A 23641-nucleotide genomic window follows, 5' to 3' on the forward strand; every position below is an offset into this window, starting at 1 on the left:
CACAAGGTGGCACATGCATCTGGAGTCCATTTGTAGTGGCTAGAGGTCTGGACGGTCTCTCTTTCATAAATAAAATTAAAATATATAAAAACTAAAATAATAAAGAATAAAATAACTGTTGAAACTTAAATAAATGGAACATGCTAAAGGGTACCAGTATCACATGAGCAAAAACATGTAATAGTTATTTGAATAACTTTTTGGCGAGTGACCTTAATATTGTCTCATCTTGGCAAGGAGCACAATATGGGTCTACCAACCCATGGGTTTTCTTGTTTTGGTCTTTGTAGTTTCATTAAAACCCTCAAAGTTTGCTGTATTTATTTTACTAGCTATTATTATGAGATTTAAATTTTTTAGCAGTAATAATAATGTAAATAATTTAACAGATGAATAGTCATGTAAAATCTTTTAAAATTATTTTAGTTGGTAAAAGCTCTTTAAAAATAAGAATAAAGAATATTTCAAAGACATTCATTTTTCTACTGAATATTACATCAAATTAAATTTTGTACAGTTTTCTACACAACAGAGAAAATTTCCTTTGTAGTTTTTTTTTTTAACTTGTCAGAAATTACTTTAGCAATAGAATTACTGACATGGTATAGACGTAATTCAAAGGCAGAATAACCATAAAGTGATATGTAGCTTGCATGTACACACAATGACAAAGGGGTCAAGAAAGTACACACTGGAACTCATTCATCTTTTCAAAATACATTTTTACAGACACATAGATGTTTACCAAATTAATGCTCTTCATCATTTGGTGTCCTTTCGTTTAAAATCTTTGCCTTCTGCTACAAGAATTTTTTTGTTTGTTTTTTTTTTGTTTGTTTGTTTGTTTTAGTGTATTGTATGTTTTAGAGCAGTAATAAATGCTTCCATGCCAGTTAATGTACATGAAAAGTTTTTTTTTTTTTTTTTGGTGGTGTTTAAGAAAACTGACTACTGTAGCAACTATATATATATATATATAGGTATGGAGATTGTCCATAAGCTGAAAAATAGAATCATATGGTTTACTTGTTCCACTCCTGGATATTTACTCAAAAGAAAATGAATCAGCACACCACATTACCTGCTCATCCATGTTTATTGCTTCACTATTCACAATAGCTAGGTTATGAAGTCTACTGAGATATCCATTAGTATCTAGATGAATGGAGATACACACACACACACACACATACACACACATATGTAACACACCTAAAATGAAGTTTTATTCATCCATAAAGAATGAAATTATGGGGCTGGAGAGATTGCTTAGTGGTTAAATGCTTGCCTGTGAAGCCTAAGGACCCCAGTTCGAACTCAATTCCCCACGTTAACCAGATGCACAAGGGCGCACATATCTGGAGTTTGTTTGCAGTGGCTGATGTCCCTGGCACACCCATTGTCTCTCTCTGTCTCTCTCTCCCTCTTTCACTCTCTGTCTGTCACTCTCAAATAAATAAATGAATAAACAAACAAAAAATTCTAAAAGAATGAAATTATGTTATTTTTAGGACTAAGGATACAACTATGAATCATCATTTTAAGCAAAACAGGCCAAACTCAGAAAAATATGATATGTTTTCACACACACACACACAATCACACACACACACACACACACACCATGAAAATAGAAGAGTGACTATTTGAGAATATCAAGGGGGCCTTCAGAATTGGGAAGAGAGAACAAGAGAGTAATAGGGAATTACTATGAGCAAAGTTACATGGTATGTACAAAGATGTCATAATAAAACCTGTCATTTCGTGAAATAAACATACACTAACAAAATCAAATATTTTTGTACACCTTTTCTATAAAGTATAATACAGAAAAAAATTGAACCTAAATATGTAGTCCACTGAATGCTTCATAAGTAAACCAAGCCTCATAAACAGCTTGGATTAAACACAGGGAATTCGTTCACTCTAGAATACGTTCATCTAATTGTCTGAAGTGTCACAAACCAAAAAGACTATGAGATCAAATAATAAGTCTACTTTGCCTCTTACACTGCTCTCAGAGACATATAATTTGAATGATGGTTTAAGTAAAGCTTCCTAGTATTTGTGGAAGGAAGTTAAATGGCACCATAGAGTGGGGTGTTTATCCTTCATTGGGGGAGAGTTAGGTGTTCATGCTTCATGGCAAAGAGTGGTTTGTCCATTTTTCATAGGGAATGGTCCTTCCAATATTGAGAAAGCGTGAGACATGATTAAAATTTACCAGCCCAAGTAGGCAAGGAAGAGCTACTATGGCTGAAATTAGTTTCCTAGTGTAATATATTAGAAAAATTCATAGTAAAGCTAGCCATTTTCTGATAACAAAGTTATATTATATTGGACCATTAATTTCTGATGCCATTACAAGAAATTGTGTAAGGTTAGACGCAAACTAAAGTAGCATACTGAGGAAAAAGAGGCATGTAGAATTGATTAAAAAATAAATTGGCTTAATTTCAGGCTTCTTACTCCAAACATAAGTTTGGCATAATTTTAGGGTGGGTTTAAGCTAATTTTCAACTTAAAATAACAAATCAGATAGTATGGCCTTCAACTAATTCTCTAAATATACCAGATTATAACTGAGGGATTTGCTGAAGATAGGCTGGGCAAAGGCAACATAAAACATCTGATGGAGAACAACTGGAAATATGAAAATTTGTATAATTTTCAAAAATAATGGGCTCTGTTGAATCTGCCGTATTTTAGCTGTCTATATCTGAATAGATCATATTGTATGCATTTCATAAAAAAGAGCAGAAATTTCAAGACAGCAAATTAAAATGTTAGTCAAGAGGTTCACAGACCTTTCAATACATATTAAATATAATGAAAATCAATACTTGGATATAACCCAAAATCCTTCAAGTCTTTGGCCTGAAGTTGAGAATCTTGTGTTATCCAAACAGACCCAGGCTCTAAGACTCAATTTACACAAGGTAATAATTCTAAACACCAACCAGTGACTTAAGTACGAGTTGAGTTTGTATTCATGCTTGTGCTAATTTTAGCATTGTTATGCATCCACACAGGATAGCTTGTACAAAGTAAATCTTACTTGTGTCATGTCTTGAGGAATATAGTGATCAAAATGGTTAGTTTAATTAATATACTTCCTTAAAAAGAAATGTATTTTGGGGGCAATTTCTCCACAAGGCTCTCAAAAATAAAATGAACATACATTAAGATTGTCCCCAACAGTTTCCATGGATGCTTTATGCCTTCTGTTTTGGTCTTTTTAGTAAAGATTGCTTGTTCTGGACAAAAAAGTCATATATGTATGTATAACTCCAAGGATGCCATCAGATGTTATTGGGTATTCAGATCACAAAAAAATAGGAGAGATATGCATTAATTAATCACAACTCAAGGAGATAGGCTCAAACTCAGTCTTATATTATCTCTGTGCTCCTTATCTAAATTTTTACCTAATCACAGCTTTTTTGAATACTTCAGTTTTACCATATTTGGAAATGAATATGCTATTTTATAATCTTACTTTCACATCTATGTCAGTAGCTGTAGCATTTACAATATCCAGGAAAAGTAATTAGCCAAAATGGATTAAGAAGTGTGACATATACAAAATGGAATTTTAAGTGGCCATAAAAAATACCCAAACATGAAATTTGTAGGAAGATGTACACAACATAAGCTGTTAGGTGTAAGCCAAATAGGGCAGGCTCAGTAAGACAAATAGTGTGTTTTTCTCTCATATGCAAAGGGTCAGTTATTTGAAGATATATGGGTGTTTGCATGTGTGTGTATATCATGAGTGGATCAAGATAGGGAGGACACAAGTTCAAGAGAGGTGGAAAATAGGATAATGGACCATATGTAATAAGAAAGCAAAAGTTGGTACCAACTGGGGAATTACAAGGAACCAGCTTAAGTTAAAGCATGGGGAAGTGGGGCAGTGAGAATAAAGTGTAATGACGCATATGTATCAGGATGCCCTGAGGAAACCCATTACTTTTTATACTAGCCTTAAATTTCCAATAAATGGATATTTAAACAAATTATATAAATAGAAAGATAGAAGGAAGGAAAGAAAGAAGAAATGAAGAGAAAAAAAGAAATTCAATTTAGCAGCAGTTATTCCTAATATTCTGGACACACAAGATGGTGTCACCAAGTTGTCTAACTCCACAGCTCTCTTTCATTGTACCTGCTGTACAGACGTTACTGGTGATTTACCCACACATAACCCAAACAAATATTAGAGTGAGTGGGTGAACCACTTATGTAGCTGTCGCTTTCTTTTCCAACCGGAAACATAAATAGGTAAAGATAAAAAATATATATAATCTTGATATTCTCTTCAGGTGCCTTGGCTTGGCGTATGAAGGAACTGGCTTTTTCCTTTGGTGGAATAAGAACAGAAGAGCTTCAAAATCTGTCTAAAATGTTTTTATTTCATACATTATAAGTGTTCTTTAAAAAAAGAATGTTCCGGGCTGGAGAGATGGCTTAGCGGTTAAGCGCTTGCCTGTGAAGCCTAAGGACCCCGGTTCGAGGCTCGGTTCCCCAGGTCCCATGTTAGCCAGATGCACAAGAGGGCGCACGCGTCTGGAGTTCGTTTGCAGAGGCTGGAAGCCCTGGCGCGCCCATTCTCTCTCTCTCCCTCTATCTGACTTTCTCTCTGTGTCTGTCGCTCTCAAATAAATAAATAAATAAAAAATTTAAAAAAAAAAAGAATGTTCCATTTCTTGCCTTCTGTCATGGTGATTTTTGTCATTGGATTTTAGATATTATGTATAGAAATGATGTAAAGTGGGCATGTAGCAGTTATCTTCTCATTGTTGGGACAAAACACCAAGTCAGAAGCAGAAGGAAAGTGTTTATTTCATACTTATAAGTTAAAGGAAGAATTTCACTAGGCTGGAGATAAGCATGACACCTATGTCATGTCTTCATACATCAAAGGCGGGGTGGAAGCCTCGAGAGTGAACCCACTGTGCACATTCAGTGTGCCTCACTGATAAATCTCAGGGTTCACCCCAGCCATATGTCTGCTCCAGGAAGGCTCCACCTCCAAAAGCTCCACCTGCTGAGGACTAAGTAGAAAATGATAAAACAGGAGGCTATAGGGGACAATTTATATTCAAAGCATTATAGGGTGTCAACAAATATTGGAAAGAATTTTTAAATTCCACATTGACAAAGGGGGCTTTTTGGTAATTAGTATATTTTTGACAGTCAGAGAGGAGATGTCTGTCATTGCTCTGATGATGGTAACAGCTAATTGCAAAATGACAATTTCTGAGTCAAATGGGTTTATATCTACTCGGACTTCACAGTTCCCAGTATCATTAAAATGGCTATGTAATAAAGCTCCAATTTAGCAGCTTGATGTATTAAATATTTACTATTATTGAATGAGTTAAACTGTTTTAATTCCAAAAGAATAAAACACAGAATCCTTTGCAATATAGTTTTTAATGTACTGAGTCATAGTGACTCTCAATATGATTAAGACTCAGACAATATGACTCCAGTGTAGTTCTGCTTATAAGCTGTAAGCTCATTTCTGACCCTAGAGTGTGCATTTATAGAAAATTATCTTCCCAAGAATTATGACTTAAAACGTTGATCAGCATTTCTAATGGTTCTCTTATTGATCAAAGAAATTCTATTTTGTATAACATAAAATATAATTTACTGTATTAATTATAACTCAAATTAATTAAAGCATTTCAAATTATAAGTTAATTATCTGTTATATATCAAATAAATACAATATATGCATTAATAAACCTGATTGTATAAATTTAGTAATTTCAAAGTCACATGGACATTTTTGCTTGCTGTTGTCTTAAGAAAGGGTCTCATGTAGTTCAGGGTGGCCTAAACTTGCTTTATAGCCTTGGTTTGCCTGGAACTCATGAGCTTCCTACTCCACCCTTACAGATGGGCTTATAATCATGTGCCACAATACTGGGACCACTGGAACATTCTCAAATTTATATAATATTACTGGAGTTACACATCTTTATCTTTGTTTAAATAAACTTTTCTATTTGGGGGAAAAATTGCATTAAAATGTATAGATAGTAAGAAAGTCCCTGTATAATCTGTACTCAATTTCCACTACTATTATCAACATGCATTATTATGGTATATTAAGCATAATTAATGGAATCATATTACAGCTTCATTATCATTTACCATTGCCCTTTTGGTATTTAGTTTCTGTTAACATCTATACTGTAACACTTTCTCAAGCTTTCCTTAATTTGAATGATTTTAATAATCTAATACAATGTAAATCTAATACTTTATATAGTGGCCTTGAATGGGGATTAGCAGATTTTTCTTAGATTTTTTATTAGTTATGGACATACTCACTATGTAAACAGCACTTGTTGGTACTATCCTTATCCTCATCCTTATCCTTATCCTCATCCTCATCCTCATCCTCATCCTTATCCTCCTGTACCCCTTCTAAAGGGAGCCTTTTCCTTGGGGATGCCAGTTATCCATGTGGGGATGTGGGTCGTGCATTGTGGGAGTAGCCATTTGTTATGGGGAAGAGGCAATGTCTATGTGTAATGCCCCAGCTTGTGGCTCTAACGATCTTTCCACCCCCATCTTCCACAAAATTCCCTGAACCATGTTGGGTTTAAGTCTACTTCAGTGATGGGCTCTTAGGAGCCTCTGGATCTCTGGTTTGGTAGGGGCTGAGTGTCCTCAGTGTCTATCTCCTTCACCCTTGGGCTGATATCACAGAGAAAGCAGTGCTCCTTCTCATTTCCCCAGTTTCTCTATGATGTTTTTATCATGATCAGATCTAAGTGAAGAGTTCTGTGGGGAGGACCAAACAAATGGTGAACACACCATCACATCATATCAATGTCATGTATTATCCATGCAGGTTAGCATCACTGATGCTGACTGTAGTTTATTAAAGATGCTTAAGAACATTTCATATTGCTTTTAAAATGCTTTAAAAATAAATGATACCTTAGTCAAAATTTCACCTGTGGGGAAAGAACATCACCGTGTTACCAGAGAGGTAATATTTTTGAAGCAATTTTTCATTTGTCAATGCTGAGTGCTGTAGATATTTTCACATTGCTTGTGATGAACTGCAAAGCAGACAGTTCATAGGAGGAAAGGAATTATTTCAAGCTTATAGACACATGGGGAAGTTCCATAAATGGTGGACGAAGCTGCTTCCATGCATATGAGCAGAGAGAAGCAAACAGCCAGAGAACACTAACAAGCAGCAAGCAGAAACACCAAAGCTCAAACCTTTGGACTGGAATTCTGATACACCCCCAGGGACATCTCAGGGCTTGATTCCAGGATCTGCCCCCAGGGACACCTCCTCCAGCTATGCTGCTGCAGGTCCAAGTTAGTTTTAACACGTGAGTCAGTGGGGAATACACATTCAACTACCACACTGAGCTTCAGTAAAACATTTTTTCACTTATAATTTAGAATTGCCCCAACTCTTCAGAGTTTGGAAATTCTTAATATAGTTTATTTTACCACATTTAAGTTAATATAAATAAAAGTTAAGTTACCACAGGTTAAGAGACTCAATGGTGGAATATAAAACATTAGATTATGATGCAATTGTGAACTAATAACTGTTTTTTTTGCTTACTCATTGAAATAAAGGAACTATCATGTCCTAATCCTGTCATACATTCATAAGTATAGAAACAAGAAATATTGGAGGAAGGGTTGGGGTGATAGTTCAGTTGGTAAAGTGCTGCCTTGTAAGCATGGGACATGAGTTTGATCCTCAGACCCATGGAGTTGTTTGTTTGCTTGTTTGTGTACTTTTAAATTAAGCATCGTGGCCCAATTTTGTCATCACAATACTCGGGGTTGCAAAGAGAGGTGGATGCCTGCAGCTTGTTGGCCAGCCATTCTCCCCTACTTGGGACCTCCAGGGCAGTGAGAGATCCTCTCTCTAAAAAGGTGGACCAAGCCTGAGGAACAAAACTCAAGGTTTTCCTGTGGGCTCCCCATGCATATACACACACAGATGAAGTATTGGAACACATATACATATATGAACACATACAGAACTGCGCATACACACAGATGAAGTATTGAAATATAGGCATACATGTGAAAACATTTAGACATGCATATGCACACACACAAATGAAATATTGAAAGTTGTTAATTAAAACTTGTTTAAAGGTATTGAATGGGAAATGTTTTTCAAAGAATAAATTATTGGATCAGATAAATCACTCAGAGTTTCAAGACACTTGCTTGCAAAGCCTGCTGATCCAGGTTCCCCAGTACCCATTTAAAGCCAGCTGCACAAAGTGGTAAATGAGTATGGAGTTCATTTGCTATGGCAAAAGGCCCTGGATTTCTCTCTAAAATTAAGTAAAATATTTTTTAAAAAGAACAAATTTGAAATAAGCAAGTGTGCTGCTTTCTTAGTTAAACTGATATCAGCACAAGGGTGATGGAGAAAAATACTGAGGACACTCAACACCTACCAAACCAGAGATCTAGATGCTCCTAGATACCCATCACTGAAGTAGATTTAAAATGGTCCCAGCATGGCTCGGGGAATTTTGGAGAGAGAGAGCAGAAAGATTGTTAGAGCCACAAGTCAGGACATTTTTCACAGAGATATTGCCCCCCACACAATGCATGACCCACAATCTACATGAGGTTGACCTGCACCTCAATGAGGAAGGCTTCTTCAGAAAAGGGACAGGAAGGAGGAAAAGGATGGTACCAACATGTGATGTTTATATACAAAATATGCCCATATCTAATAATAAAAATACATTTAAAAAGAACAAATTCATTTTAAGATATTGAGTTTTATACATAAAACACTTTTCTGGTATTCATTACAAAAGAAAAATTTCCATTTTAAATTGTATGGCCAGAACATGGATATATCATACCTGAACAACAATACAGTTGGCACTCTGATATCAACAAGTCACTTGGGAATTATAGTTTATGTTTCTATCATTGGGTATCAGCTATTGGCCAAAAGGGTAGTTGGAACTATTGATATGAAAATGGGTACAGTTCAAGTTTTTCTGTTTCAGTCATTAGGGTAAGTATTTGTGTGTGGGATCACTGCTACATTTTCTGGGAAAGTCATAATCTGGATTGCCAACATCCAGGAAGAACCCTCCCCATAGGTGTTCCATAATTGAGCGGTTTACATACAACCCTGGAACTAAAGGAGTTCCTAAAGAAAGTTCCTGAGGGCTGCCTCCAGTATTTGACTTCTGACAGGTTATTGTAAGAACATTATGTTTAGAGCCATTCCAAACACTAAAGTCCCTAAAACTCTCTGGAGATTTGTGATATTTCTAGTTGAAAGGAGTCCTTCTTGTACTGTGTTCAGAGATTCCATTAGTGATACTTAGATGCTTCTCAGAAGGTGAGCCCAAGTGTTGAAATTCATTTCCTTTTGAGTTCAGATATATTGATTCAATTTTAAAATGGAGCCAAAATCTTAATGAAAGTTCCTGAACCACATAACTTTATCTAATTAAAATTGTATTTCCCATCTGTAGGTAAAATAATGGGAATTATAAAAGCAAGCTAAGCCTCTGAAAAATCAACATTAATCCTAAGGATGATTTTGTAGTATATAACAAGGTATTTTATGAACTAGTAAGTTTTGAAGTGCTTCCACATTTTTTAGTCAAAGACAAGTATCATATTTACAATACTGATGTTCACAGAGCCAGTTAGCAGTGAGCCCATGATTCAAATCTCATTCTTCCAAGTGAGCATCTTTAACCACTGAACTATCTTCCCATTTTCAATTTCAATTTCTAGCTCAAAAACTTGCTATGAATAACTACGTTAAATCACATCTATAATTATTATTTTACATAGATGTAGAATATTTTGTGTATTAACAAAACTAACAAACTTGTATAAGTTAAAAGCTCTTAAATTTATGGCTGGAGAGATAATTGTTAAGGTACTTGCTTGTGAAGACTAAGGTCCCATGTTCAACTCTCCTGATCCTACGTAAGCCATGCTCACAAAGGTGAAGCAAGCACAAGGTCTCATGTGCCTACTAGGTGGCACAAGTGTCTGGAGTTGGATTGCAGTGGCTGAGACACTTGGAAACCAATTCTCTCTCTCTCTCTCTCTCTCTCTCTCTGTCTCTCTAAAATAAAAAAATGCTCTTAAGTTTAGCATAGTTCATAGTTTTTGATCATGGAAACATTAATTTTATGAAATAAAGTGAAAATTTCATACAGAAAGGAGAGATGAACTAAGGACTCCATTCGTGCCACTTTGTAAGCTCTACAAACTAACTTCTTGTGCATACTTTTCTACCCAATTGAACCATTATTTGATGTTCAAATTAGTTGTTGAGTTTGAAAGAAATGATGTCCTCTGCATTGAGCCAATGATCACTGGTCACTGAGCTACTGAAACCAATGTGAATGTTCCTGTCTCAAATGCATTCTAAAGTCCACGTTTATCCCTGATGGGTTTTATCCATTTTTATTGAATAAAAGAGAAATTGAGCCATATTTGCATTATTTTAGAAGGACTCAAAATTAAAAGGAAGTTACAGAAAATCATTTAGAGTAAAAATTTATCATTTACAAAGTTATAGAAATTCCATAACTGCTTCTTAAAGACTACAATATGTATCTTCCCTGCTTTAATTCGATGGCCAAATTCATTCCATGTTTTGATTTGTTACCTCTTTGGAAAAACTATCAAAGTGTACAGCTATTGATACTTTTTGGAGAAATTTATTTTCCTATTTTTACACTGTTTGTTAAATACTCTAATTTGAACTCTCTTGTGCTTGATGTACTTTTTAATTTCAAAGTGTTTTTACAAAGAAAACCCAAAGTGGAAATAAATTTTGTGCATCTTTATATCCCAAAAGATATTACATTAGCTATCTCATTTGAACACAGGCAGCATAATATTAGAATTTGATTCAAATAGTTCTAACAGTATGTCAGAGTATCAAGGGTGGTTGGAGAAATTTTAATGGTCACCTGACTGCCTGAGGTTTATTCCTTGGCATTGTCATCAGATTGCTGAAGCTTGCAAAATCTTGTCTTTAATACTGAATTCTTAAGTTTTCAGTAGAATGGGGCTTTTGAATAGATCCTTTGTCCTTTTGACCTGGTAAGTTTAAAATTCTTTTGTATCATTTTTACAATGATTTCCTCTCTCCTTTTCATTGCTCCCCCTATTAACACTCATGTTACTGATGCCAAACACCTTGGACTGGTCTTTGTTGCAGGGAGTTTGAGTTTTTCTTCATACTTCCTCCTCTCCTTTTCAGGAAATAAAGTATACAATTCTGACATGTGTATGTTTCCATGCAGATATAAGACAGATTAAGAGAGAGCACATCCAATACCTGAGTGTTGTTAGCTCATTTTGTTCTACTGAAGATAACTAATTCTAATTTCTTTTTTTTTTTTCTCCAAGAAACATTATACTGTTCTCTGTGTCTGTCTCCTTATATCCAAAGACACAGAGGCACCCAAGTTCTCAACACAGAAGCAGACCTAATATGAACCCAACATGGTTCAGGGAGATTTGCAGAAGAGGGGACAGAAAGAATGTCAAAGCCACACGTTGGGTCATGACACACAGAGACATTTCCTCCTACCCAAAACCTCACAACGCACAACCCATATACCCCAACAAGGAATGTTCCTATGGAGGGGGGAGGATAAGGAGGAGTGTAACAATGGTACCAACTTGACTGTATTCACTGACTACAAAAATAACAAAAAGAAACATTATACTGAAATTCCATTTTTACCATTATGCCTTAAATTATCAAGAATTATGTTTTGGGGCTGGAGAAATGTCTCAGTGGTTAAATGTACTTGCTTGTAAAGCCTGTCTGCACAGATTTGATTCCCCAAACAGCCACATACAACTGGAAGGGCTTTCTTACATATACATACATACATACAGACAGACAGACAGACAGACACACATAGATGCATGCACAAGGAAATAAATTAAAAAAATAAAAAAAGATAGAATTGTGTTCATATTAATGTTGGTTGTGTATTCTATAATAAATTTTCCAATCCCTTAAATTTCTCCACATATCTTTGGATACTTGATATTTGACATTGCTTCAAGTGCTTATTAATATTTTATTTTGAATTTATTTATTTTATTGATAAGTCTTATATTTATATGTGTTATGATTTAACTACCTTTTTTAAGGAAACACTTTCATCTGTCATTTCTATTGAATTTCTTTTTGTTTTATAAACGCTTTCTAATTTTCAAAGATGTGAGATGTGACTTGCTTTTCATTATAGATTCTTCCTTTAATTCAATGCTTACAAGTGCTTCTGGAACATATTGTATGTGTTCATTTCCTTTAGAATTTTTGAGTTTTGTTTTTTATATTTAAATACTTAATCTATCCAGAAATCCCCAATGTTAATCTGGCTGCATGATTAAGCATCTACCAATATAGAGGAAGGAGAAACAGCTACAGTAACAGATGAGCTATACCCTATTTTTGCCACCCAGTCATCTCACTGGATTACTGTACAATAATTCAGATACCAACTAGACCTGCTCATCTTGAAAGATGTCACATTAATAAAACAGAAATCTTGAATTCCCTTATCTAGATGAGAATGATGGAATCCTATCATCATCTCTGATGCCCACTTTCAAGGCCTTTATATAAAATAGATGTTTAGTGTCTTTCAGTTATTTCTAGATATTTTTATCTTTATTTTGTTAATTTACTTATTAGAGAGTAGGGGGAAAATGGGCACATCAAGGCCTCTAGCCACTGCAAATAAACTCTAGACACATGTTCCTCTATGTCCATCTGGCCTACATGGGTACTAGGGAATTAAATCTGGGTCCTTAGGCTTTGTAGGCAAGTGTCTTAACTGCTAAACCATCTCTCCAGCCCAGTCTTTTTTTTTTAATTATAAAAATATTTCTTATGGTACTACAAGCACCAGTACCTAACCTTTCCCTACCATCTCCTCTGCTGGCATTTCCTCTAGTCATTCAGGGGCTACGGCATCAGGGTGCCCATGATATCGTAAGTGGGGCTGGGAGGAGGGAAGGAGATGGGAGTATTGACAGTGGACCTAGAGGCAGGTGTCCGAGGTTGTAGTGCTTACCTTCTCCATGCTGGGAAAAAGCACAACACCTGACCAGAAGCAGCTTATGGAACAAAAGGATTTATTTCAGCTAACAGTTTCAAGAGGATGTCTTATCATGGTGGGGAAATATGCAGAACAAGCAAGTGGAGCGTCATATCTTGCCACAGCAGCAGAAAAGGAAGGACTCCGAGTGAGCCATCTCTGAATAACCAGGAGGCCTGACACTAATAAACTCGGGGTCCATGTATGTCAGCGACACACCTCCTCCAGCAAGGGTCCAATAACTTTCCCAAATTGCTACCAGTTTGGCAGAAAGTATTCAAAATAGATGAACCTGTAGGGATCATCACTTCTATTTACATAGACGTCTGTCAAATCATAAAAGAGGAATAACAGTACACTTTCCTGTTCTCCGCAGAAGGCACAAAAACATTAATTTTTCAGCCATTTGTCCCCATGGGCCCAGGTATGTCTACACTGAAAGTCTATTGAGGTAGGAAACCCAGCTCCTTTGGGTTGTGGGTGGTTTCCACCAGCGCTGAGGAAGCCTCAGTACCGGGTTCTCATAGGCCTAATTCTTGGATTGATTGACTAAAGCACAAGGGCCGCTGACATCTGAAATCAAGACAAGTTTGTAACCAAATTCTCTGCAGCGAAGCAAACCAGCCCAGAGTCAGCAGAGTCAACTTTTCCACTTGTCTTCACAAACAAAGGTAGTATCCAATGCCTGTGCCTAGTAGAGCAGACGTGCTACATTCTTCTTGGTTTGTGATTTGAAAATCCCATCATTCTGAGTGTAATTCCCATGTGTGTCCTTGCCTGCATGACTTTGATGTAATCTCTCCTGTGAAAACCTACTACTTGACTGCCAATTGGTTCTCCAACACTGCAAGTGAATAGAGAAAGTAAACTGTCTTCAGCAGTGTATATCATAAATGCAGAACATTTGTGCAGAGAAAAAAGAGCAATTCACCACTTCTGTTACCCACGATAATCCCCAACACATGCCGACATCTCCATTTCAGTTTCTACACGAGGGTAGAAAAAGAGATGTGAGAAATGCTGATTGTTTTCTTCTTTTACTATAGTGCAACCAGGCTCGTGTAATTCAGCGTGGTGAGTGTCCTTTGTAACAGCGCATTTCCTTGAAGACCACACTGTACTTTACTCCTGCAACCTTAAATACCTGAAACAGGAGTCTTAGTATTTGGTAAACCACTTAATGTAAATGAAGATTGGCTAGTAAACTGAGAAGGAAATGTGAAGATATATAGTGTGTCAAAAGCCATAGAAAACATTTTTTTCAGAGAAGTTGAATTTTTTTCTAAATCTTAAATGTCACTATATTTCAACATTTTTTTTCTTTTAAATGTATAGTCTATCATCTGTTTTTAGCACATAAATATCTGGTAATGGATTCTACTTGTACTGGCCCTCATGTCTCAGGAAAAGTACTCACTGTTATTTAGTTTGATGGTTGAATGAGAGAAATCTGGGGCAAAATTGTTTCAACAATTTCTCTGCTTATATAACTCTTATTTTAACTACTATAATTTATATAATATTTATATTGAGCTTGCAAATAAAAGAGAAGAGTATAGCATGACACCTCCTCTTAATTTACCCTCCCTCTATATGTGAAATATCCTTGTCAATCTGTTCACCATGAGATGGCATATTGGATGGTTGAGTCCCAGGAGCACATTGAACCAAATATTAATTCATATTTAAAATAAAGGGAGCTATTTTTTCTTCAGGAAACTGTCATTTTCACTTTTGAGCAGCAATAGATACAGTTAAAATTTTTTATTAAAAAGTTAGAAATCATGGAAAAATGGTATATATTGTTTAACAAATAGTAGCATTTAATAATTTACAAACACATTGCCTCTTATAATTAAACTTGTGGTTTTATTATTTGTTCTTAGTGCCTTGAAGCCAGAGCCTTGAGCATGCTGGGCTTGTGATATACCACTGAGCATATCCCCTGCCTGCCATTAGTCTTTAACTTGCCTTCCCTACAAGACATATATCTCAGCCTTCATGTCTTTGTTTCTGCATAGGCCTCTTGTATAAGGAGCAAAGGAGGCAATAAAATCTACAGGATGCGAAGATGGCAACACTGCCTCCCCCAGGACCTCAGAGCTTTGTCTACTTCACAAAGCAGTCTCTTGCCCTCATTGAACAACGTATTTCTGAAGAAAAAGCAAAGGAACCCAAAGAAGAGAAAAAGGATGATGAAGAAGAAGGCCCCAAGCCAAGCAGTGACTTGGAAGCAGGCAAACAGCTGCCCTTCATTTATGGAGACATTCCTCCAGGCATGGTGTCAGAGCCCCTGGAGGACCTGGACCCCTACTATGCAGACAAAAAAGTGAGTTATGGGGGCACCTGTGGTGGACCTCTGTGGGCTTCCTTCCACACAATATGTATATTTAAATTGAGATAAATGAATTCAGTGTCTTCACATTGTGAACATAATATTAAGTGGAATAAATATTAAGATGTTCATTATATATATACATATATATATATATATGTATATGTATCATATTTCATTAAAATTGTTTGTGGCATTGGTAGGCTAGATTGATTTAATTAATTTTTTAAGATGTTCAATATATTGCTTTGCCTTTTGAGATGTGGCATACTGACTCCCAAAGTTTCATGGTCATGGTTATAATTAACTCTTGTATGTACAATTTTAAAAATTCCTTAAAAGCGGGCTGGAGAGATGGCATAGCGGTTAAGCACTTGCCTGCAATGCCTAAGGACCCTGGTTCGAGGCTCGATTCTCCAGGACCCACGTTAGCCAGATGCACAAAGGGGCACACGCATCTGGAGTATGTTTGCAGTGGCTGGAAGCCCTGGTGCGCCCATTCTCTCTCTCTCTCTCTGCCTCTTTCTCTCTCTGTCACTCTCAAATAAATAAATAAAAATGAAAAAAAATTCCTTAAAAGTTTTAATGTAAAGAAAAACTGCTAATTTAAATGTTACACCAAACTAATTTTTGTTAGCTATTTTAAAGTTTTAACTACAAGTTAGCTTGATCTGGCTAAGGCTATGTAATAATGTTTGATTTTCATGCTAGTTTAGACTTCATCCATTGCATTTTTTTCCTTTATTTATTTGCTTATTTATTTATTTATTTATTATCAATTAGTTTGTACTCAGTGAAAACAGGCACCATTTTTAGATTCCTCCACGTCCTGCCCCCTCCTCCTGGCCCTCCTTGTTAAGGTATATGGGTCCTGCATTGTGAAGTTAGCCCACAGTTTTGGGTAGGAGGAAATGTCTCTGCATATCATGACACAATGTATGACTCTGACATTCTTTCCACCCCGCCTTCGGCAAAATTTCCCTAAGCCATGTTGGATTCCTTTTGGGTCTGCTTCAGTGATGAGGTGTTGGGAGCCTCTGTGTCTCTGGATATGTGATTTGGTAGGAGTTGCATTTTAGGGCATAATATTTCATTGCATTTTTGAGAAAGAACAGACATGAGTTTTTAAAAGCCCACTTTGTTGAGATTTTTGAATATTTATTGCTTTTATAATAAAGCAGTTGTACCCTTAGATCTTCTTTCCCCCACTATAATTCTGCTGAGGGTCTTGTCCTGGTGACCAAGAGGCCTAATCAGTCTCTGGGGGTGGGGAGGAGACTGCCTCAGGCTATTCTCACACAGCCTAATGCTCTTAGAATCTTTTCATCTCTTCTTGAGTGTTCCCAGAGCCTTGGTGGGCAAGACTGGGATCTGATTTTGTGTTGCATTGTCTTTACCCTCTGGATCTCTGATTTGATGAGGTCTGAGTGACCACAGTGTCTGTTGCTCTCTCCCTGGGACTGGTTTCCAGGGTAGCCATGAGGACTTCTGAGACTGGCTAGATGAGGTGGAGATGACACATCTCATGGTGGACAATCAGCTCTCTCTCCTCTCCTCCATCTGTAAGATAGATTTTTTAAAGTTATTCTTAGGGGCCAAGTATTAATTTTAAAGCTAATTTTCAATTTAAAGTAGATTGTATGTCAAATTACATTAAGACGACACTGGCATAGCCAAGGGAACAGGATAATAGAAGAGGAATTGAACAAAAAGGAGATTCTGGTTTGTTTTCTTGAGGCAATACTTATAAGTATAAATAAAAACACAGACTCCTGAACTTAACTCCCTAATTTGGTTTAAAAAAAAAAGGCTTAATGATCAAAGCCTGTTTATAAACTTATATAAAACTCATATAGCAAAAGGCCAAGGCAACATCCCCTGGGTAGCACAAGTGCTGACTGCTGAAAGCCATGATGTGGCTTCAACTTGTCTTCCTGATTGCCAGCAAAATCTTTGAGTTGTTTAATCATTTGTGGTGACTAGTTTTGCTTAAGTAAATTCCAAAGTCATTGGTGGTGTCGCTAACATACTAGCCAATGTAAAATATTTAATAATATTTAGTACTACTTGTATTATTTAAGAAATTGTCAGGAATATTAGCAAGCAAATAATTTTGTAATCCATTATAGTATTGTACTATGGAAACGTCACAGTTTAGTATTTGTCATAGGATTATAGTGTTTATATGGGATTATAGTATTATTACTATTATAATGCTACAACTAAAATCTGGGAATTATACTGATTAGAAGGATACTTCCAACTCCGCTATTCCTTAAATTAAAAAAAAAAAATTCCTGAAAAATCTCACAAATATTCTGACAATTACTAGCATGTTTTAAAATTCTTCAATGTGTTGTGGTAAAAATTAGAAATCGCTTGTTTCTAGCCAGTTTGCTTAAAATCCAATGTGGAAAAACAGACAGAAGATATTTTTTAAATCAATTTCCATTATCCACCACTGAATAAATATTGTGGAGAGGAAATAATATTTTGGAAACTTCTCACAACATGTGCTTAAAAAATAACACAATTGGGGCTGGAGAGATGGCTAAGTGGTTAAGGTACTTGCTTACAAAGTCTAACAACCAGGGTTTGATTTCCCAGTACCCATTTGAAATAAGATGCACAAAGTGCTGAATGCATATGGAGTTCGTTTGCAATGGCTAGAGGCCCTGGCATGCCCATTTTCTGTCTGTCTCTCTGTCTCTCACACTCTGCTTGCAAAATAAGTAAATGAAAAAATATTTAATTCATTAATGAAGGTGTCAAAAATAAAATTTTAAGTATTTGTAAAAGAAAAAAGCAGTTCAATACTTAAATTATGAAAAAGAATTGAACTTAAGTTCATGGGTCAGAGTGGCTATTAGCAGTATCAACTGTGTTGGACCTGCAGTGCATCAGTATGAACAGATGGTCCAAACATGAGGAGGAGTAAACTGTGGTCAGAGATGTCTGGGTTTGAATATTTGGATTTTGAGCTTCATCCTCTTTTCTCTTCCTCCTGCAGACTTTTATAGTACTAAACAAAGGGAAAGCAATCTTCCGGTTCAATGCTGCACCTGCTTTGTATATGCTATCTCCCTTCAGTCCTCTAAGAAGAATATCTATTAAGATTTTAGTGCATTCATATCCTTCTCAAAATGCTTACCTGAAGCTGTGCTCTAAGTTTTTACTACTGGGTACAATTCTAAATACTGGCTCATTTACATCTTAAAGACTTGGTTTTGGTTTATGGATTTCAACAGAAGTTGGCATAGACTCAGCAGAGAATTAGAAAATGGCATTTTTAACATTTTAGAATACATTCCTCTTATTGCATTTGCTCAAAGAGCCAAGAAAGCAGTGTATAAAATTATTTACATTGCTAACAGTCCCTGTTCTGGTTCCTTGACTCTGAGCTACCTTGTTCAGTATGCTTATAATGTGCACTATCCTGACCAACTGCATCTTCATGACCCTGAGCAACCCTCCGGACTGGACCAAAAATGTAGAGTGAGTGTGTGCCAGTGTATATTTTAATGTTCTTTACATTGACGTTTCCATCTTTTCCTATCAGGAAGTGACCTTCAGGAATAAACACTGTAGTTGATCTTCCCATGCTACCACCCAATTGCTTTTTCACTTCTTGTTTTCTTCTTGTGCTCTTAATCCACTGGGGACAGATCCAAACAATTAGATGTTCAGTGGTTTTGAAGGGGGAACTCATCATATCCTTCCTTGTTCCTAAACTTATCATAAAGCTCTTTTGTTACCTATATTGCTGTTAGGAACAATCTAGTAATACTCTGGGAGGATTTCAGACCCAGGTTCTCAATTATTTTAAGTGCCTTAACTTTCTGTGAGTGTGTCTGAGATGCATATTTTAAGATGTCCTGAAAAGAACATCAGTGTAGTACATTCCAACACTTGGAGTGGGGCTATATACTAACAGAACCTTCCTATAAATGCCTCCCTTTGATGAATCGTAGAGAATAAGCTGTATGAGGCTGTATTCCTGTTACACCTGATATTCCAGTGGTTGTTTGTGTTTAGGTACACTTTTACTGGGATTTATACTTTTGAATCACTCATAAAAATCCTTGCAAGAGGCTTCTGCATAGGAGAATTCACTTTTCTTCGTGACCCATGGAACTGGCTGGATTTTATTGTCATTGTTTTTGCGTAAGTATTCTTGTTTTGTTTTGTTTGTTGACTAGCAAATTCATGGAAGTATAAACGTAGAAGTATTCCAGTAAACATGGCACATGGAGTCTGATGTTTTTAGCATATTACAGATACATTTAAAAGAAAATGAAGGTTGTATGAAAGATACTCAATTATGGTCAAATATTAAATTTACCAAAAAGAGTATCTCCAGCATGAATGTGTGAAATATAGAAATTATCTTTCCCTCTGCTCAGCATTTGAGTTGGTGAAAGCTCCAAATGCTTGCACCACCTTGTGTAACTGGATTATATGGGTCCTGGGGAATTGAACATGGATCCCTTGGCTTCACAGTCAAGTGCCTTAACTGCTAAGGCATCTCTGCAGCCTGACACATCCTTTTTCAAAGTTCTACACAATGTGTGAGAGGCATATACACACACTCCTGAAAGAGTAATTCATTCTCTTTTTATTAACCTAATACTATTGCAATGCTCTTAAGTATATGAAGATATTAAATTAAGTGTTCTCACATGAGTTATCATGGCACACTAGACATAACATTAGTGCACCATATAGTTATTTCATATGTAGCCACAGTCTACCTTCAGTGTTCTTTTACTCATTATTGCTATTTTTGCAAATGATCTGTCAGAAACTTGTTTTAAAATCTTAAACCTAGACATTTTTACTGTCTCAAGTTATAAAATTAACCCATGTTTATTTATCACCCTCAGACAGTTACAAAAGGTCTTAAGATTGATTTCTAGTCACCAGTTCCCTCAATGCTACCCAACTTGCCAACCATGCCCCTGCTGTTGACTCACATATGACGTTGTAGTACCGCCTGATTCCGGCTGACGAGCAAGCATTAGAGCAACATGGGGTTCTCTTCTCTGTCTCTCCTTGTTAGTACAATTCAAATATCATGAAACCTACCATATTAAAGTATGTAATTCACCACTTTTCACTGTATTCACAAAATTGTGCAACCATCATTAATTTGAGAATGTTTCTTTCCCAATCGAAAGCTTTCACTGGTTAATAGTCACTTAGACTCCCCCAACCTCTTGAAAAGCTCGGTCTTGTATCTTTTTCTTTATGAAAGCATCCTATTATGGAACTTTTTATGAATGGAATCATTGAGTATATATTTTTTGTGTGTCTGACTTCTTTGACTTAGCACAATGCTTTTAGTATCTTATTGGGGATTAAAAATCTGCATTGCTGTAGTAAAAGAAAAGTAAATAATAGAAGCATTTAAATATTTTGTCATTTAAGAATATGGACCATAGTAATAATATATTATTTGTATTTTGATTGTATCAAATGAGTCAAAACAATGAAACAGATTAAATTATTTAAGATAGAAAAAAAAAAAAAAAGACTTGCAGCACTACATTTTAAAAAGAAGTTCCAAATCTAGAAAATACCTTGACTAATGGCACAGGTAAGTATTATAGACTCTACCAAAATTCTGAATAACTCTGATTTAATTCTACAGGTATTTAACAGAATTTGTAAACCTAGGCAATGTTTCAGCTCTTCGAACTTTCAGAGTCTTGAGAGCTTTGAAAACTATTTCTGTAATCCCAGGTAAGAAGTAATCAGTGTGGAGCATTAGGCCACTTGTAACCCCAACTGTTTGGGAGTTGTACTTTGCCTGTGTGTGTGTTGTCACTGTGTTTGTGTATGGACTCCCCTATTACAGATATGTGACAGAGTTTGTGGACCTGGGCAATGTCTCAGCGTTGAGAACCTTCAGAGTTCTCCGAGCACTGAAAACCATTTCAGTCATTCCAGGTGAGAGCGGGGTTAAACACAAGGGCTGACTTTGATCTTGTGGAGGAAAGACAAATATTCTCTGCTATAATTTTACTCAAATTTATTTCTGTTTTTTTCACAATAACTCTTAAAAGTCAGCCCTTGAGTTTAATCAATTGCATGGGACTTGGAGGATGAAGATGACTATTCGGCTAGTATCTCCACTTGAAATTTTCCCTCCTGTCTAAGGGCTTGTTTTCCTCTTCCTTATCCAGGAAGGAAACTTTCAATTGATTAGAATTGATTTTATTATAATCAAGAAAATAAGTTAAAAATATCAGCATGGGATATTGCATGCCATTGCAGCTCTCTCAACAAACCATTTCTCATTTGAAGATTCATTTAGTATGCATAAACAATGTATGCCCAGTTCAGTTTCATATTTGTTTTGGTGCCATTATAGAGAAGTGGTTTGCTTGACAAGAATTTATTGAATCAGTGATTATAAAAATTATGTTTACAAGTACTTGTAGATGTAGCACAATCATCCAAATTATTATGTGATTGGAAATAGTAACTATTTTTAATCATATTATGTAGTCTTAGAGACAAGGTGTAGAGAACATGGTGAATTCACCATTCTGAGATGGTAGGCTTCTCTCAATTAAATTGCTCAGGATGATTAGCATAATGCATGCATTTCTAGGAAAGCTTTTGTTTTGATTTATTTCTCAACCAGAAGCTTTATGTCAGTAGGAATGCCTCCTTTCTTCTGTTCCCAGGCCTGAAGACCATCGTGGGGGCCCTGATCCAGTCCGTGAAGAAGCTCTCTGACGTCATGATCCTGACCGTGTTCTGTCTGAGCGTGTTTGCTCTGATCGGGCTGCAGCTCTTCATGGGCAATCTGAAGCAGAAATGTTTGAGGAATGGACTGGACAATGAAACTGTACAGAGAATAATGCAAAATATGTTGAGCGAAGAAGAGTTGAGAAGTAAGAATGTCCCTGTAGTCGATAGCAGGTCACAATAATGTGAGAAGGATTGCTCTCTAATGACAATAAGCTTTCACTTTAAGTATTTCAAAGTTATGTGACTATACAAAATGAAAGCTGCAGCAGAGTGAGTTTTTAATTATATTACAAATGATTTTTAGAAATCTTCCTGCTTCATAGTGCTCTAGTACTTCTGACAACAGGAATATAGGTTACTTCCATAACAAGTTCTATAAGAAAAAAAAAAGGTTAATGTGCCAAGGAACAACATAACTCATAATATTAACTATTAAACCTACATGTAGGATATATATTTCATAAGTATAGTTTAGCTATATTATAATTCTAACATTTATACGATGTGACATATTCATAATGTAATTATATTTTATGCTTAGATTATAATTATAACCATGATATTTATAGTTAAGATAATAGCAATTTGACCAAATTATCAGTCTATATTTTTCTAGATTTTTAAAAACATTTTTACTTGCAAGTAGAGTAAGAGAGTGAATGGGAGAGAGAGACTAGGCATGCTGGGGCCTCCAGCTGCTGCAAACAAACTCCAAATGCTTGAACCTCTTTGTGCATAGGGCTTTTCCTGGGTACTGGGGAATTGAACCTAGGTGGTTGGGCTTTGCAGCAAGTTCCTTAATGGCTGAGCCATCCCTCCAGTCCTCCATAGGTTTTTATAAAGCAAAATAATTCACTCAACATTATAAAAACTATCTGAACTAGCCCACAAAAGTTTGATCAGTTTAATATGCTGTTTCTTTTTCTTTGTATGTGCATATATGTGCGTAATGTATATTTTGCCCATGTACCTGTGTGTGAGAGTGTATATGAATGAATGTGGACACATATTGGTGATCACAGGATGGCTTCAGGAATCAGTCCTTGTTTTTTCACATTTCTCGAGGCAGTCTGCTATTTGCTGTCATCTATACTAGGTGACACATAATTCTGTTTGTCTCTACTTCTCCACTCACCATAGTACTGCTACATGTTCGGCTTTATGTGGTTCTAGAGATGTGAATTCAGTTCATTATGCACGCACACCAAATGCTTTATTTTATGCAGGGAGCCATTTCTCCACCAGTATGGAGCTATTTCTGGTGTTATTCCTGCTTGTTAACAAACAATAGGATTAATCAAAGATAATTGATGTATCAGGACATTATCTGCATATAATCTCAGAAGTGTGCTGAATCCACATGTCTATGTTATAGCCTCTAACATAAAGCATGAACTAAATGCCCTGTAAG

The 23641-nt window shown here is 36.0% G+C and overlaps 1 protein-coding gene across 5 annotated transcripts in view; it reads left to right on the forward strand.

The window, feature by feature from the left end:
- The window catches only part of Scn9a (sodium voltage-gated channel alpha subunit 9), a 165220-nt gene that overhangs the window by 48482 nt on the left and 93097 nt on the right, over positions 1–23641 (forward strand). For 2 of the 5 annotated variants that reach the window (XM_045147273.1, XM_045147275.1), the window contains exons 2-7: positions 15158–15465; positions 18482–18600; positions 18877–18966; positions 19507–19635; positions 21122–21213; positions 22164–22373. In XM_045147273.1, the coding sequence (XP_045003208.1) occupies positions 15208–15465; positions 18482–18600; positions 18877–18966; positions 19507–19635; positions 21122–21213; positions 22164–22373 (898 nt within the window). In that variant the 5' untranslated portion in view covers positions 15158–15207. Of the gene's footprint in view, positions 1–15157; positions 15466–18481; positions 18601–18876; positions 18967–19506; positions 19636–21121; positions 21214–21328; positions 21421–22163; positions 22374–23641 lie in introns of all 5 variants that reach the window. The other 3 variants (XM_045147274.1, XM_045147276.1, XM_045147277.1) reach the window with 2 other exon arrangements.

This window comes from Jaculus jaculus, chromosome 4 (assembly GCF_020740685.1).
Source record: "Jaculus jaculus isolate mJacJac1 chromosome 4, mJacJac1.mat.Y.cur, whole genome shotgun sequence".
NCBI classification, from domain to species: Eukaryota; Metazoa; Chordata; class Mammalia; order Rodentia; family Dipodidae; genus Jaculus; species Jaculus jaculus.